Source organism: Plectrocnemia conspersa, unplaced genomic scaffold, assembly GCF_051122295.1.
Source record: "Plectrocnemia conspersa isolate PC_06_02 unplaced genomic scaffold, ASM5112229v1 ptg000003l, whole genome shotgun sequence".
Classification (NCBI taxonomy): Eukaryota; Metazoa; Arthropoda; class Insecta; order Trichoptera; family Polycentropodidae; genus Plectrocnemia; species Plectrocnemia conspersa.
In genome coordinates this window covers 5,746,943-5,766,496 of record NW_028277167.1, presented here as the reverse complement: position 1 = coordinate 5,766,496, position 19,554 = coordinate 5,746,943, and the positions used below count along the sequence as shown (strand labels likewise).

The 19,554-nt window shown below is 30.3% G+C and overlaps 1 protein-coding gene across 14 annotated transcripts in view; it reads right to left on the bottom strand.

Moving 5' to 3' along the window:
- The window catches only part of Rbp6 (RNA-binding protein 6), a 1,186,203-nt gene that overhangs the window by 557,064 nt on the left and 609,585 nt on the right, over positions 1-19,554 (bottom strand). For all 14 annotated transcript variants that reach the window (XM_088182883.1, XM_088182887.1, XM_088182888.1 and 11 more), the window contains exon 4: positions 2,527-2,611. In XM_088182883.1, the coding sequence (XP_088039009.1) occupies positions 2,527-2,611 (85 nt within the window). The remainder of the gene's footprint in view (positions 1-2,526; positions 2,612-19,554) is intronic.

Sequence of the window (19,554 nt, the reverse complement as noted above, 5' to 3'; positions counted from 1 at the left end):
CAATTTAAATCTAATAGACCAATCCCGCATTAAAGAGATGTTTTTGATTTAATTTAAGTGCCTATAAATGCTTTATCGACTGACTATCGTCTAAAACTAGTAAGCAGGGTCATTTATATATACATATATATACAGCCTTGATCATAATAATGGGGCACCCATTATAATGGTTAATATAAATATTTTAGCAGGTAGTTTTATCCGTGATTCTAAGAACTATACAATGGAATTCGTCATTTTTAATTGCTCACTTGAGTTTTAAAAACATATTGCAGGTCTAATTGTTCAGTCTCACATAAGTGACTGTTATGTTAGATTTATTATTATTTTATAATTTATTTTAAATATTATCTAAACATTTAAAAAATTCTAAAAAGTGAAGCTAGAAGAGCGAATATAATTTTATTGCATTTGCATATTGCATATTATTGACTAAATATATCGGAAATTAGTAAACACAAAAATTGTTTACGAAACGCTGTCCAAAATGCTTTGAAACGATTAAAATATGGATCCTAAAAATGAAAGTCAAAAACTAGAAAAAAAACGAGTCCCTTAAAAATCGTCGAAAAACGTCTTCAAAGCTGGGTGCTAAAGTTTCTGCAAGCAGAGGGCCATCCATTTCTTCACGGACAGTGAGAAAAAGGCTTAGCGATGTGGTACTCGGAGGTTGTAAATCCCGACACAAACCGTGACTAAGATTAGAGTATGTAAATCATTTGGTCTGATAATTTTACACTAAAATTGTTTATTATAAAAAAATTTTAAAAATTGAATTTATTCAAAAATTAAGAAAAAAAATTGTTTTTAAATAATCATACGTTTTTAAACATTTCTTAAAGGTTTTGGGACCTTAGGTTTAGTACATGTACGTTGAAGAGTCGTAGAATAATATCTATCTGATTGCGTAGCAGCTAAAGTCCAATATGATGGCGGAAACGTAATGGTATGAGGTTGCATGGCAGCAGCAGGGGTAAGAAATCTGTACACTTGCGAGGGTAGTGTGAATAGTAAAATTTATATTTCAATGTTGGATTCCATTTTAATAGATTCCAAGCACAGAACACGCTTCCATCCGATTCCAGCAAGACAACGCTCTGTGCCATACTTGTAAAAATCAGGGGTTGGTTGCGTTAAAGAGTTTGACGCTTTTATAATGACCTGCATAGTAACCAGACTCAAATCGTGGAGAGCATTAATGGGCAAAATTAAAAGGGAATGTTGCCCAACACAATTGCAAATCTAAAATTGAGCTGCGAGAGAAATTGCAGCTGAAATAGAGAAAACTGTCTCTGTCCACCTGCAAGTCATTAGTTGACAATATGCCAAAAAGGGTTGCAGCTATAATTAAATATAAAGTTAGGCATATTAAAAATTTAAAAAATAAGCTTATTTAACAACTGCAAACAATTTAACAACTGCAAACGGTTTTTTGTTTATATTTTCATGATTTTTTAAGATATAACACATTTATTGGGGTGCTGCTAGTGTTTTGCAATACAATGTTCTTTTAACAATTTTGACTTGATAAACAATAAAAGCAGTATGTTTTGTATTAACTGAGCCGATGATTGTTCCTGCAGCAAAGTAATAATACCTTTTGGAAAATAATTTGTCACTAAAAGTCCTATTTGTTATAGATAATGCTTCTGCTCATCCTCAAGACATGCAAGGCCACCTACTGGATAAAAAATAGTTCATTAAGATCAAGTTCCTTTCACCCAACAACACTCTATTACTCTAGCTCGTGAATCAGCAAGTCATATTAAGTTTTAAAATATTTACACCGTGAACTGCCTCAATATCATCGATAAAGTCTGCTTGGAAAAAATTATGACCTTATTGCGTTGTGAGATTTCTCATGAACGAAAGCTGGCAATTGTCGATTGAACTGTGTCATTAGAAAATAAAATGGGACTGAAGGTGAATAAGGACGATATTTAAGAGTTGGTAAAGAAACATGGTAAGGAACTGACCACCGAAGAAGTTGCGACCAACAGCACAAAGATATAGAGAAGATTTGTTTGAGCAAGAGAAAAAAGATCTGAAAAACCCCTTACTAAAAATAAAATTATTGATATTTGTGAGAAACAGTGCAAATTTTGGTGGAAAAACATCAGATTGAGCTCGTAAACTGAGGTTCTACTGTCAAATATGTTTATAATCTAGATTACAAAATATGAAATCTTGATTACAAAATTATGTTAGAACTCATATGTTGTTTCAGGAGAAGAACAATTATAACTCATATTGAATTTTATAATTTTGACTTTTAAAATTATTCAAAGACCACAATTTTTATTGTGATTTTTTGATATCATCGTTGTATTTTTAATGATATTGTATGTGTTCTAACCATTTGAAATATATCTCGCATTTCACGCAATTTAACTAATTTTTTCACGACATATCCTTCACGCATTCGAGCGTTTCTCATCCTATCATGTCATTTCTATTAATCCTATCTATTGATTTTTTGATATACAAACATATATAAATAAATAATATAATAGAAAATCGACTTACCTTTTTACCGTCTAGTTCGTGTGTTCCTTGCGCTAATACTTTGTCTACGCTAGACGGATCTCCGAACGTGATAAACCCGAAACCTCTGTAAAAATAAAATAAAATAAAGGTTAGCAAGTTCGTTGTGGTGAGAGGAGAAAAAAATCTATGCGAAATAAATTTAAATGTATTCAAAGATATTATTGTGAGCGGACACCGTTTGAATTATGCATTTTGTGCGCGCGGGTACAAACTGTTGCAATATTACTACTACCAGTATTTTTATGCGTTCGCTTTTGTGCTTCTTGAAAAGAGTTTGCGCAGTAAAGTTAAATACAAAGAGTGACAACCGGATTGGACGGCACAAACACACGTAGCCAGAGCTGTTACATAGTAAACGAATCACTTGACAGTTTTTCACAGGCGCTTTAAATCGAACTGTACTTAAATCCGGAATGTACGTGCTCAATCAACGAAAAACGGCTTTGTGCTTTGTTTGAGAATGAGCACGGTCTCACTCTTGAATTAAATTCATCCTTGTGAAATGTGTCTTTTTATATATGAGCTTGTTATATTATAAAAAAATATTTCATCAAGCACATGCACAGAACTTTATCTTATATAATTTAAATATTAAGACATACAAGGATTGCACTTTCCAGCTCTTAAATTTGTACTTTTAATTTAATGAAAATGTTATCAGATATGAGATAACGACGTCATATAATTTCATTGGGTAAGTAGCAATTGTTTGTTTGTCGCTAGCAGATGAGTCATTAAAAGGTGTATAGTTATAAATACACTTTTTTCTGGTTCTAGTAATAACATATTTTACTGTATCATATTGATTACATATGAAATTAATTTTAATAACTTTTACTATTGTAACATATACGTGTCTTTACTTTCAAGATAAATTATATGGATGTAACCCAAATATTACTATATCTGTATAACTTATGAATATTAAAAGAAGAGATTACGCTCACTCGTCTGTGATTTCTTGATTTCTGTATAGAGCAGATAACATTTCTGTATAGAGCTTTATATAATAGTATATGAATGTAGAGTAGAAAATTTTCTTTTAATTAGTGGTTTTAATAACCGCAAAATATAATTTTCTGCAAACATAACAAAAAAAGTTGTAAATCAGCTGCGCTAATATATAAAAAAAATTTCATCTATATACTGCTGATTCATAAGAATAATGTGCTTTAAAATAATATGTTGTGTGTTCTATTCAAAAAATAAATAAATAATACGCTATTTTTATTAAATAATGTAATAGCAAACTTTTCTGAGGATCTGATCTGAAGGTTAAATGAATCTTAAATTCATTCGAGCTCAAAATCAATTCTAAAAATAAAAGTCAATTCGCTCTTTAAGAAAAATATTTTATGGATTAAGGATTAAATATTAAACTTGATTTCTGAGAAATATATAATTATTGGTTCTAATTTACAATATTACTTTCACCAAAAGTTTAGATATTTTTTACGACTACTGTGTATTTAAAATATACATAAATAGTATATTTCATTGTCATATCAATGAATTTTTATGTAGTATTTTTACATTTATTTAAAAAATATTCTACGACTATCCTTATATTTAACCCTTATACTAACAGAGTAGGGTGGAAATAAAATAAAAAAAGTAACAAATATAAAAAAATTAAGGTTTTTTTTAATTACTACTTCTGAATTTTAGATATCAATCAGCTTGATATAATAAAATAAAAAAAAGATTAATTACTATTAACGACTTTATTCTACTTACAGTTATTTATCATTATTTGTAGACTATTAAGAAGTAATTTTTATTGAATAAATTAAATTAAAAATAAAAAAATAATAATTTTGGTATAATCTTTGAATATATTAAACCTTTAAAACAGTTTTTTTTTTTTTTATTTCTGAACCCCCATTTAAGACGCGACTTATAGACAAACATTTTTGTAATTGTCAACGCAGTGTAAAACTTGCGCTTATGCTTGTGGCTTGTTAAAAGTCTGAATGAAATTCATTTTTTTATAAACCGATGATGTTATTTCTTAAACATACTTTAAAAAACGTAATTATACGAATTTAATGTGAGGTGTGCGCTTGCAAATACCTCATGATTTATTTTTTGTTCGAATGTGTGTTGATAATTTTAAGTCGTAAATCATTCTCTGGACACATCCTAATCGCGTGTCAGTGCGTGTCAGCGTGCAGGAGTCGCTAAGAGACTGAGAGAGTATGCGATCTGCGCTGCGTCGCTTGGCACTCTATCTGTTTATTATCGCCCTTTCTGCCGTCACAGAATTTATATTAAATTTCAATAATCTAATTTTATTTAGCTACATATTGGTTAAAGAAAACCTTATATTTCATATGAAAATACTGTGGTTTGCGCACCAGTACTTTAAAAAACAGATATTTATTATTCCTTGCAACTAAAAGGCCCTAATCGACCAAGAAAAAAATAGATTAGACATCTTCCGGTGATTTGTTTATTTTCTAATAATATAAATACGAAACTGTTCCATTGCCCCTCAAACTTTTGTCGCCACTTCCGTGTCCAACGTTTTATATTTATGTTATTGCCAGGCACGGACACAAGGATACTTAATACCTATTTAACAAAGCAAAAAAGTCTAATTAAATTTAGCCAGCGGCCGATTTTGTCTACACCCCAATTTGCCGCCGTGCAACGGACGGAGGTAGGGTTTTTGGGGTGACCGACCAGCGAACTTCCCCCAGAGAAGACCCCCCAGAAAAACAAGCGCAAGAGATTGTCGCCGCCTTTGATGGCATATTTAAGCGAAATTGAATTACGTGAAAGTGGAAAAAGAATATTAACTCAATAAAACAATGTCGCAGATAAACACAAACTGAAGTGGGCGAAACACTTTTTCAACTTTTCGAAGCTCTGCGCTGCTTTCGCTCTAATTCGCGAAACGTGTCGCCGTGGCCATTATTCAAATAGACGCGTGTCAAAATTGTTATTTTTCATTATTTTACAAAGACTGAATATATATATTTATATACACACGGTACGGCGTAAGTCTTAAACGTATATAAATATAAAGGTCTAAGGATGTATAATATTATTATATCATTTAAATTTAATATTTTTGTTATACTAAATTATAATAGCTTATAATAATCCAGCAATTTTTAACCTTTAGATTTAGGTATCCCGATTTAAATCCAATTTACTCAGTTATAAAATGTATCAAAGCAGTTTTACAACCAGTGCTAACCTGTCCGTAACCATTGTCTCAGCTATTTTACTGCCGTTGATATGACGGCACATACCATGAGAAGGGTTAAACTAAATAGATACATTCAATCAGCCTTTTGCCCTCACTGGCCGCCTAGGGTTACTTCGATAAGAATGGAGGGTATCGATTACGTTAGTGATGAAGTGTTTCTAACGTGGCATAACTTATATTAGAATTACTTTCCTACGAACCTAATATTTCATATAAATGTATATATGCTTTCAAATAGATTATCTTATAAGAATAATTAAATTGAATAGCAATTTAATAATGTGTTCTATTGACTTCATAAATATCGATTTTAGAAATAGAAAATATTATAAATATCTATAGCTAATAAATTATAATATATATTAGATTGAGGGTCCAAAATATGGAAGATACAATGTATGCCTTTAATAAACTATAAGGTTACTTTCACTGAGTGATTAACTTAGATGTTTAAATCGCTTTAACACCCATTAAATTTAATGTTATATGATTCATTAATATCCAAGAGGCAGTAAATAGTATAAAGATTATTATTTTATAAGTTGTATATTTTTATTAAAATTAAGTGATACATCGCTAGTCTTAATGTACAGAACTTGACTGCTTTGTAGACTTATTATTTAAAATATCTACACAAATAAACTTTAATGCTTGCACTACACTCTCTGGAAGTTTTCCGAACCGAAGTTTAACTGAAGTCGGCCGAGATCGCCGATTTCCGAGTAGCGGCCACACTGCCACAAATTTCACATGCCGTCCGGACGGCGGTCGTGAACGACGCCCGCACGGCGGCTGCTGTCACGTACAGCTGGCATATTTGCGCGCGATCGAAAAATGTGCCAAATAATCGCAATTTTTTAATTGTCATATTATTAAAATTACGCTACTGATACAATATCAGTGAAAACTTTTCGGTCGTAAATATTCAATTTACGCAAAATCTTTGTCGGCTTTTGCAAAATGCCATAAAGCATAAAAATTATACTTCAGAATACGAACACCACATCTGTGACTATCCTAGTATTTGTGGCCATCGATTCTAAATAAGAATTCGTTATGGTGTGACATTTATATAAACCGATTTAGGAAAATACATAAGGATATTCGAAACGATATTTCTCAACAAAATCAAGTACCACTAATTATTTTTTTAATTATTTAATTTTATATGAAAAAAAATATAATAACGATATCTGTTAAAAGAATATACTATCAAAAATATAATTAGTGTGTTGAAGTCCCCGATAAGCATGTGGTATTATAACTTGACCACGTGACCACGATGCAGCGCTCGACGTGCGTGTTAACCATAGGACACCTACGCGCATACTGAAATCGAACTGAGCTGCTCGTTCTATCTCAGTTTACGAAAAACCATATCATTATCTCTCTCACTCTCGTCACTTAACACACGAGATAGCGAAAGAAAAAGTATTATATCTTACCGCTCGCACTCGAAAAAGCAGCTCCGGCTTCGGTCTCTTTGACTTCGGTCCTTTTGCCGACAATGTTCGGAAGCGCTCGAATCTGACCAAATCGACTGAATTACCCCAACTTTACCTCCCGTTCCCGGTAATTTCTGACAATTTCTGAGATATTTTAGAGCGGGCAGTACAACAAACTTGCTCTAATAATAAAATAATGTATTTTTATTTTTAAAATTAAATATAATTTATAATACAATCTCAGAATTTGAACACACTTCATTAATGTTTCACTGCTCTAATTTCATTACAGAAGAGCAATGGCATAATATTTTTTAAATTATATGCTTATAACCATTATTTTAGTTTCATCTACACAATAACCTTTAATAAAGAGATTGGTCGACCGAACGTGTTTGATAAATTGGCTGGGCCATTGTGTGCAGCCAAGTCAGAGACGAAGGGGATGCTGCGCTGTCAGTCTGTCTAAAGTGACCGTGGCTTAAAAAGGGCTTCCGACACAAATGAGGTATAATCTGGGAGGATTGCGAGGCCACCGGCTGCCGGGGGAGGATGAAGGAAGGTCGCGCCGGGAGAATGTTAAATGTAAATTCAAATGAGATACATCTTTGAAACGTGATCCTGCCAAATGGATTTTTCAGACCGCACTCTATGTATGTCTGTATATGTATGTGCTGTATTTATGTTTAATATTTAAAACGTGCTTTAGATTGTTTAAAAATTAACAATTCAAAGAAGCCGTTGTATTTAAAATAAGCTGTAAAATTAATAAAAGTTTTCGTACGAATGTGAGAGAAATATAAATAATTCACAAGATTTTATTTTAAATTCGGTAAACTTCCGTATTTGCTATAAAAAAGTTTTAATTAACTGTTTACCTTATATGTTATGATTGCATGCATAATAAATAATTATACTAATATTAGGATATAATCAAGCAAAGAATAAATAGCTTCTGCGTAGTAAGTTACTACGTAATAGTTTGGGTAGCAGTTAACTGCGCAGAATATCCAAGATAACGTTAAAACGTGTATATCGATCTCTTGAAATTTAAAAGTAAATGTTTACAACGTTGTGTAAAAAAGCAAATGCATATTAACGTGTTTTACATATAAATCAAACTAGACAAGTCGGTAAAATATTTCGATACAAAGCCAGTTGATTACTGTTTCATAACTGCTCGTTATGCATTATTTATATCACTTGTTGTTTAATTTAACTTCCGTCCTATTTGCCTAATTTTAGATCCGTAAGCAAATATTCTAAAATATAACTGTTTGATGATATTAAAAAACGTACCTGGCAAATCAAAAGAACTTTATTCGAACGACTATGTTCATTCTTAATATTAGAGAATTTTAATTGTACAATAAATTATAATTGCTTTGCTTAATATTAATTTTATATCACATTAAAAATTATTTAAGTACTATATTTATTTACTGTATAAAGATTTTTTATAATTTAAGTTTATATTTACTATAAGACATAAACAACTTCTAGATTTAAAAATAACGTAATAAAAAAAGTTGTATAATTCATCTTATCTGAAAATCACAATTTTCGAGCGAGTAATTTAAATGCAATTTCTATAGTAAATTTATTTTTATATGACGTTAACCTTTAACATTTTTGGTTGTATTGAGCTGAAACTACGTAAATTTTTCGCAATTACTGTTTAGGTTATTTATGAGACTTTCCAAAAATGTGAAATTGTTTTTTTTGGGATTTGTTTTGTATCCTGTTTAGGAAATATTAAATTAGCTTTGCTTTTTATAATTTTATTTGGTTAGCATATGATATAAAATAGTTAATAAATAATTTTTATTCAATTCTTCTATTTAAAGCACATTTCGTGCAATTTGTTAATTTTTCAATACACTTAAACGTATGACTATTTTAATTATAATCTTCTCAAATATGCACTTTTTTTAATATAAATTATATTGCTTTAATATTTGGTAAAATAATCAATTAGATTAAATTTATTTTAAAGCTATTTTGGCTCTTAAAGCCAACAAATGTTACCTGATTTTTGCATATTAACCTCAGTATTTTAAGTAATAGTCTAACATTTGCTGCTAAAATCTAACTTTATACTAATCTAGAAATATTAAACATTGAATTTTACGGCAACCTTCTACCTTCATAATCATGCAATTCGGTAAAATGTTATCTTTAAAAATAATCGTATCCCTGTATTAAATGAAAATGAACACAACATGCATTTCTTTTAATAAATTGCAAGTTTTAAAATTATCAAATATAATTATTGCTGTTTTGCTACACTAATTTCAAAATAGCAGGTAGTCATAACAAAGGCGTTTAGGGAAAAATACAAATTGCAATACAATGCCTTTTAAATCCCTTAAATTATTTCCACTATTTAGTTAATAGATTTTAAAAGTAAAATATCGCGAGAAAGTGATAGAAATTAAATTCTTATCAAACAGGAGAGAGAAAAAATATGAATCTTAAAGATCTTACTATTACTTGGTATAAATGAAAATATCAAAACTTCGTGTAAAATTCAAAATTATGAAGTTTAAAATTTACGCTTATTGAGTTATATATATTTTTAATAAAATTAGCATACTATAAGACTCTCTCGTTGTTGCCTTATACTTAAATATTTTTAAAATGTTAAAATAGCAAAATAGAGGAAGTATTTATTTTAAATCATGTTTAATATTCCATTGCCATGTAAAAATATATTTTTTTATTTTAATACAATAAATAAAAAGCATCATACATAATTTATTATATTATTTGTACTCGACAATATACTTAAATATTCGCTACACAGCTTAATTTTCGACTTGATTTTTTGTATTATTAAACTGAAAATACAACCAACAGTTTTCAATGATTTATTTTAATTTAGCAATGGATCTGAAGAACACGAGCATTCTCTTTAGGCACATTATTTATGTTACACTCCAGTGAAAATATATTTTCACTGGAGTTTCAGGGTAATCATATCAGAATATACTTGTGCTTGTAGATATATTTATTCCAACTAATAAACATATTTTTTCAAACAGGTGCTAGTGAAATTATATGTTGCTCTAAACTATCATTTGACAGGCGTGAAACGTCTATTTGTATGTTTAAAAAATATTAGGAACATATTTCATTCATGTCAATATAGTCAATTAATTAACATAATTAAACTTATTTTCAGCAGAAATGGTATTTCTGTTTTTCAATCAACAATCCAATTTGTCAATGTGCTTTAAAATTAAAATTATAAAACTAACCATTGACCACCACTACAATGATAAATTTAGCTTTAAAAACTAAGTGTAGGCTGTAGGGCAACACATCACCTGTTAAGGCTTAAATTTTAAAACAAACATAACCAAACCTCACTTGAATAATGAAAATTTTAAAACTAAATATAAATTTTGCATTTTCATTAAAATTGAATTTTTTAGTTCGTTTTAGAAAGTCTGGGTTTGATTAGTAAATGGACGTTTTGCAACTGTCAAATTAGTTTTAACGACAGTTGGGCGACACATCACCTGTTAAGATAAGAACTGATAAGCACGATAAACGAGTGGTATAAAACGCTGACTGTTGACCTAAAAGACCTGGGTTCTAATCCTATATGCAACCTTAGTGTTCTTAAATTATTATCGTGTCTGATAGATTAATGATAATTACATAATTTCACAGATTATGTTTATCTAGATTTTCCTAGACAAAAAGAAAAATATCGTTAAAATGGATTTAAATCGATCTAAGCTTCCTCAGCTCATATAGAAAATTTTATGTTTAAAAAAAATATCAATATGTCCGAAATATATGTACGTGTGAAAATACAGTTTTACTGATACTGGTCACTGAATTTAATAATCAATTGTTTGATACATTTTTACTGGCCTAGTTAGTCAAATTATATTTTTATAAGTGAAAATACAATTTAACTAAAAAATACACATTCACTAAAACATTGTAATATAAAGATTGCTTTCCTCCTTTATTCAGATAATTTTTAAAGGTTAAGTAATTTGTCTTTTTTTCTTTAAAAATATGGAATAAAATTTTAAAACGCTTTTGTAAGCAATTAGCGTAATTTAATTTACTTCCTTTCATTTTCAGTCATATGGCCGGTCATACATCACCAACACAAGTCAGTATGCATTAGCCAGCGATAATGTAGCTTGCGTTGGCTGCGGTGGGTGTATTGCATTAAAATGCATTAAATTTTTGCCAACCAAGTATAATATAAATCATAAAAGGTTAAAACCCCCTCCCCCTCCCCACCTCTTATCCAGTCGGCTTTTGCGAGTATTGTGCCCGTAAAATGGCTCGACGTTAAATTGTAACGTTTAAGCCGTGCGCGGTTTCGTTGCAGAAATGCTTAAGTGTTTATTTGAAGAGATATTGCGCCGTTTCACGAAAAGAATTGCCGGGTGCCTTTTTAACATTGTAATTTGCAACCGAGCGTGTAGTTTTAGCGCGGCTACTAAAATTGCAAATTAAACACGATAAAAATGTTATACGCCACTCATAGTCACATTGTTCTGTATTCGCCGGCGGCGGCAGTAAAGTGCGCCGACTTAATGTTCGGCGCTAATAAAAATCGCGCTTAGGTATTCGCGTATCGTCGGCAATCAGTGTTAAATATCAAATTGTGAGGTAATATCTCATTTGCATACTGCGCTATATAATAATTTTTAAAGTCTAAAGCAAAGGTTCCCAGCCTTTTTCTATATCCCGCAACTATAAAAAAACGCACTACGCCCACAATTAAAATAATATCACAGTTGAAAATGAATAAGTTAAATCAATATTTGATTTTTTATGTTCTATCAATAAATGAAATATAACCTAATCCAAATTCATACAAATGAAACGTGGATATAGAGTAATTGAAACGCAAAGTCTTATGAATATATTCAGTGATATTGCATTGGAAGAATTCGACTTTAGTACTCTTTTAATTTGACGAGTTTCTATACACAAAATAATTTTAACTGCATAATCAATAATTCACAGTATTAATAAAAATATATTTTTTTTACTACTCCTTTATGTAAATAAAGAAATTTAAAATTGCCTCTATATATAAATCGACGCTTAAGAGGTCACTTTTGCAAAGTCCTCAATTAATTTATATCACTTTTAAATTACTCTAACTAGTATAAAGTGAGCTAACTTTCTGACAAAAATTTTGCTTTGTTACCTCTGATTTTTTTCTTTAGATTCGACGCGAGAAACTGAATGCTCAATTCTTTGACGTTCACAAAATGAATATATGATTCAGTGTTTCAGAGTATACATACAAAACTATAGCCAAACAAGTCCTAGAATATTATTTTTTGTATATTGTGTTGGTTGCTATCAGATTTTCACAAAATATGATATTCTCATTTTGAGAGCGAGGTGATAATAATTGGAGACATCAGTTTAGCAATCTAATTAAATAAAATATAGATTTTTATTGTGAATGATATGAATTCATATCGAAGATATAATTATACTATATAATTTACTAGGAGTTTTCCATCGAACGAAACTTTCACAAGGCACCAGATGATAATTCAAACTGCGCCATGTCCGCTAATTAAAAACGAACTCTGACTCAGTCTGGCACGAAGTGCATTTGCATTCTGACCCCAGCCACCTCCGTGAATAACACTTGTAAACATTATGATGTGATTACATTAGAGTGCCTCCCGCCCCCACACCCGCCAAAACTAGAAGTACCGTAAGGGTAATAAATGTATGAGCAATGAGTGGATGCCATCTGGACCTCGTGGGACGCCAAGAGTATACATTTTCATATTTTTCGAAATTACTCAAAGCGTCGGTCTCCATTTGACCGGCGAGGTAAACAGTTGGAAAGTCATCTCCAACTTTATATTTAAAGTTCATACAAATTTAAAATACTTATTCATAGTACATAACTAATATTATTTTAAAAGAATCCTATAAACTTTTCCGAAAAGTTAAACTTTTATTTCTTAATATTTCTTAAAAGTAATCTATCCAAGACGGCAATGTTAAAATAAATTTCTTTTTTTTTTATCTTATTTGCAGTCAAACTGTTTCGAGTGTCGACAAAAGATTGACATATATTTTTTGTACTAGTTTAAACTGAAACACAACAGCGCGGTGCTGGCAACAATAAACAGCAATTTTAGATTTAGCGAGGGTACTATTAGTCAGAGAAGTGTATAGCGTTGTTTAAAATTTCATATTCGCAATAATTATATTGAAAATTTAGAAGCATAAACAACGTATCACAGGTTATATTTATATTATTATCATTACCTGCAGTGAGAAACGAATTCTCTATAAATTAGTTAAGTCATTGACAAAAAAACATTTTTTTAAATAGAGCATATTGTAGTTAATAAAATATTTCGTTCATAAAAAAACAACTTTCTATTTGAAAAATATTATTATCAAACGCTGTAAGAGTAGCAAGTTTTTTTATAAATGTTAATATGGCAACTATGTAATATCATTTATAGCAGACTCGCGTTATACACTATCTACACTTTTATTAACCAGATGTATCAAGAGCATGGAATTTTATGCACATCCGAAAATATCTTTCGCGCATCTTTGTCAACAAAATGCGAAAACTAAACGTTCGTATTACCGCGTGATAATAATAAAAGGCGTTAGTGCCTCGTAAAGTTTTACGCCGGCCGTTATTGTAAAGCGCGCGGTATTCAGTATTAATATTAAGCGGTGTAAAGCAGTATTGAGTAGCGAATTGAGATCGCACTATCTCTCAGTATCCATAATATATCTTCGAGGCGATAAAAACTCGAAATTCACATCAAAAAGCGCTTCGCATCAACATAATGCGAAGCGTTGTTTCGCTTCTTTTTTTCTGCTCCTCGAAATCGTCTTACTGCGCGGTTCTTTTTATTGAAAATTTCTCAAATACCGCACGAATGGTGGTGAAAAAAGGGACGGTGCAGAGAAAATAGTTTACGGTGGCGAAACGCGCGCCACGAAACACGAAGCGGAGAGTAAATCTGTTAGCATAGATTTCGCTCGAGGAATACCTTTGAAAAAGGGAACGGCGAGTGCTAAAGGAATGCAAAAATTCCGGAAACCCTTTTTGTTCAGGAACCCTAACCAACACAGCCGGGCTGCTAATGCAGATACATGTTATCGTTCACCTTTGAACCTCCTCCCTTTGGCGCCGCTCTTCTCTCGACTCTTGAAGATTGCGGTACTTTATCCCGCCGCGAACTGGTGCACTGTTGCTTCCTTCTGTATTTTTTTTATTTTATTTCTCGCCTTTGATGCAAGAAGATTTAAGTGTGTAGTGGAACGGCTAAAGTCTCCCCTGAAACCTTGGGCGAACTTTATATTTTTGTTAAAAAGGCACGATGTTGTCTAAATTGGATATATAACTCGACATATACATATGTATATGTATAAATAACCACTGCATAGATTCATTGCTAGCAGTTCTCAGTCGGCGATAGATTTATGTTACATAAAGTATGCATATCTTCAAAGAACACCAAAGTCTCTAATTAGCGACACTATGAAGTGTAATAGTCTATTTTTAAATATCACATTAAATCATAAATGTCACAAGCTTAGTTGTACAAATATGTTTTGCTGTAAAATAGGTTTCAAGATTAATTATTTAAAGACATATTTTTACTAGTCCTACTTTATACTTAATTTTTATTTAATTAAGAAAGATTGCCCAATATTAGGCTTAAGAATCTGACGAATGAATTATTAATTTTGTTATACATCTTACACTATAAATACCATTTTTTATTGGAATTTTGCAGCAATAAACAAGAAAATTTTTAAATATTATTTTACAAAAATTACATAGGGTCTTAAAAAAGTAGCTAAATAAATTAATAAAATATCATAAAAACTATATAAGTTCCTCGACAGATAAATTTTATGGCATTACTTTATAGAAATTCCCCATACTTTTATGCAATCTGCTGTTTACCACGCAAAGCTTTTTTTATTTACTAAATAATAATGTAGTAAATTGATTAACAAAGCAAAGATAAAGCCGGTTAGAGCAAGTGTGAAAATTGTAAACAATTTTTCGCATTTGAAATAATTTTGACCATTATTATTAAAAACTTCCAAGAAAACATGCATATACATCTAGCACTGATCCACCCTTTTTTATGCAGCAGTAAAATAAACTATAGCGGCTGTAAAACACTCGTAATTTTGTTTGTAACAAAAAAAAAGGTTCTGTGAATATTTTCGAGATATCAAGAAATTCTCAAAAATAAATTCTTAATACCCAAGTAATGTCTTCCAAAGCTTCCAAGATTTTTAAAACCGTTATATGACCGATAAATGCATTTTTTTCTGGTATAAATAATTTTAAAAATTTAAATTTAATTAACTAACATTTTTTACCGGGTTTTCTAACAAAAATTTATTAGTAATTTTTAAAGATTCTAGATATAAAAATGTATTAACGGTGTAGATTTATGTATTAATATTCGTAATATATCTCGAGTTTATTGTGGGAAATGATATATTTATTTTTAATAATATATTTTATACAGTTGCTGTATTTAACAATTAGACATGAGCTAATTTAAATAAAGCATGCATCATACTTATACAAATCGAGTCTTTTGGAAATTTTAGATATTGTACCAAATCAAATGAGAGTAACGGCGATAAAACCAGCAGCAGCAGTAGCAACCTTTCGACTCAAAGTTATGCGCAAGGAATTTCTGGCCAAATAATAATTAAAAAATACTTGAAGCTGAACTGCCGATATTAGAAAACTTTTTTCTGCTCCTCCCACAGACACCTCCCATCACGGGCAAGCCAAGATGGAGTGGCAGACGAGGCGTATGGGGAGCAATCGTTTATATTTATAAGAAGAAGAGAGGGAAAAAATGAAACTTTTCCAGGGCTACCCGCCTTACGATAATAATTCCAATATTGGCACATGTAGTCGAAGAGATAACGCGGCCCCATCGGTGTGATCTTTATTTAAATGCGCGCTATCCTTTGAAATATTTGTAATATATTTACTCGGTGGTTCTCGATTTTTTTCCCTTCTCTATCTTCGAGAATAAGAAGGCCGGCTGTAAATATTCAGATCGTCCGAATAAATCATTATTCTTTTTGGATCATAAAACCCTCTTTTTGTGCAAGCTCTGCATAAGCGAAAATGTGAATGATTGCGTTTGGCGAACGCTTTGAATTATGATGATTGTGACTATCAATATGCGCGCGTTTCGAGTACAAACTAATATATTATAGCATTGGAGAAAAATAAGTTTCATCTCGGTTCAACAGTTAAATTTCAATAATACAGGGCGATTAAGAAGGGTTTTTTCTTAATAAGCAAACCATTTAAAATGTTCGTCTAACATTAAAAAAATAATTGCAATATTTTTAAATGTAATAAGATTAGTAACAAAAACGACAAAAAATTAATCAAAATATTATGTTTTAATGCTTGTATTTTATAACAATTTTTTTTTTACTGAAAAAAATAATGTGAATATTTTTAATTGACAAAAGTCACAACCTCACGTTTTTATACAACATATTTGTAAAGAAAATCACAAAAAATATTGCGACAATAAGATATATTGTTAAAATATACAGAAATATTTTTAAAAAATACAAATGCACAGTCGATTTATTTTAGACAAAGACTATCGAATTTATATAAAACTGTTTTGTCATTAGTTTATATATATAAAAGAGTCGCTTAAATATATATAATGTACAAAAAAAAAAATTATTTAAATGTATTAACATAATTATCTTAAGATTAGATATCTAAGATTTTTTATTCCAAAAAAAATTTTCACTTATTAGGCATTTTAAATATTTTTTTATCACCCTATACTTATAATATAGTTCTGACAGGAATAACATTCGTAATTTATTGCGAGCGAGTTGAGGACACCTCACGTTAAGGAAAATATTTGTGCGGCCCATTAATAACTTTTCGGACACATATTTTTCAGCGGCAAACATTAACATCAATATTTGCTTTGAACAAATTGAAATTTTGCGACGATATCGACGCAAATTCGTACTATATATAAATGTCCATATGCAGAAAAAATAATAATACAATATTTGTACGAACACTTCACTTAATTATAGGGCTGATTGAATATGAAAAAAAAATAAACACGTCCGGGAAAATTGTTTGCTGCTAACGTACATACATACATACTTGTATGCCTTTCGCTTTTTTCTCGATTTCGTCGTGTATCCACCCCGAAATGACAAAATAACATTTTGCAATCTTTCAACCCTATCGAATTTGCCAAACCTATCTTCGCTCGGCAAAGGATTCGCAACCCACCCTACCGACCGCGCAATTTTCGAGAACTTACTCCTCTCCCGAATCGACAAAAAAGCACTTCTACCAACTTAATAAACATTTATCGAATGCTGCTTCGGGAGAGGAACGGTTTGGATTGGCCCAATGAATATAGACGTCAAAAAAGAGTACAGGACACAAAAAGGCTAACCACAATTGATAATTTGTATATAAAAAGAATCAACAAGTTGATATTCTGATACAGGGATAAATAAAGTGATAGGTCCAAAATTATACTATGCAGTCCACCTAGAAACATTTATTATTTCATAAAAATCTTTGAAAGTGAAACACAAAATCAGAATAAAAATAAACAACCGGTTTTTTTATTCAAAAAAATATTAATCACCACTTTAATATGCATGATTAATAATATGTTAAATTTAGCTATCAATAATTATTTATTAGTCTGTAAATATGTGAGTAAAAAACGCGTTTGTCACTAAAGGTCAATATTTATTATGTTGTCTCATTTGAAGGTTTTCTCACTTTATCAAAACACGTTTCGCCTATTTTTTATTATTCTAATTAAGCATTTAATTTAACAAAAACCACGAGGCACTTTTAAAGCATCTCAAAGTTTTGCAAATAAATGTTAAGAATATGTTGATGTAACATTGCTTAACTGTACTACAGATTTAATTTTTAAATGTCCATATTGACTTTGAAATATATTTTGACACGACAGATTAGATTCTCGACCGATTAAAAAAAATACGGGGTTTTTAGCAGCTGTTTTAATTTTGTCCTGATATCTATATCCATGTTAGTCAATTATGCAAATGTATAATTTAAAATAATAATATATGTATTTAACAAAAAGGCATTTTATTCATATTTAATTAGCTATAATTCCCATATTTTATTTTTAATTTTCACTATTGTCGTGCAATCTATAAATGTAGCCATTAACGTTAAAATAATACTTTAAAATTTCTTCAAATAAAGCAAGCACAACCAAGACATGTATTTTAAGTAGATATATATTATAACCTAACTTGTTTTTTCATTCCAGACTATTCAATAAAAGCTTAGAATCCCTTATCAAGTCTATTTTTTATAGTTTTTTTATATTGAAAGTGCATTTAGCAAAACAAAAAACGAAATTGTTACGTTTTTAATGGTTTTTAAAAATCGTTTGTTCGACGATGGCCTTTAAATTTTCATTGCAGTTGTTATATGACTTACATTCCACAAAGCGGAGTAAAATATGGTAACGTGATTTATCTAGCAGCAATCGCCCACGGCAAATATTGCTGCTGTCATTTCAAAAATAAAACTGCAACGAAAATTTGCAACGGATTTTTATTTATACGAAAAAAATTGACAGTCGATAGTCCATTTTGTTCGACGGAAATGGAATAAGAGAAAAATGAGGTAGGTAACATCAAAATATATTACTGACAATATCGCGTTTTTAAACTGCAATTATCTTATTTTTATTGTAACGGTATCGTGTACCGCTCCTATGCAGCTGCTGTCAGTGTTTTATATTTATTTAGTACTTTTGCGCTAGAATATCATATCGGGTATATAATAGAAATATGAATTTACTATACACAGAATTTTAAACTACAACTTTGTAAATATTTTTAAGCGTCTTAAAGGACAAAACTGTATAAAAATGATGCTAAATATTTGCTGTAATAATTTAATATGGAATATATACAAAATATAATACAATAAAACTACAAATTTGGTCCATCAAAATATTTTGGTAGCTCTTACGTCCATAAGTCAGATTCTTACTTTAAATGTTTAACCAGTGCATTGATTTTGAAAACATGAATCTTATTCCGAAGTAAAATGAGTTCGACAAAATAGAGAATGCGCACCTTCAGTACCTTTAAAAATGTTTAATTGCATAAACATTCTACAGAAATTATGTAAAGCATCTCTAACTACACCAAATATAATTTATTAAGAAGGCTAAATATATACATATATCTTTTGAATTTTACTTTTTAATTTAAATAAAGTATATTGACCCAAATTGTACTATTTGAGGCATCACT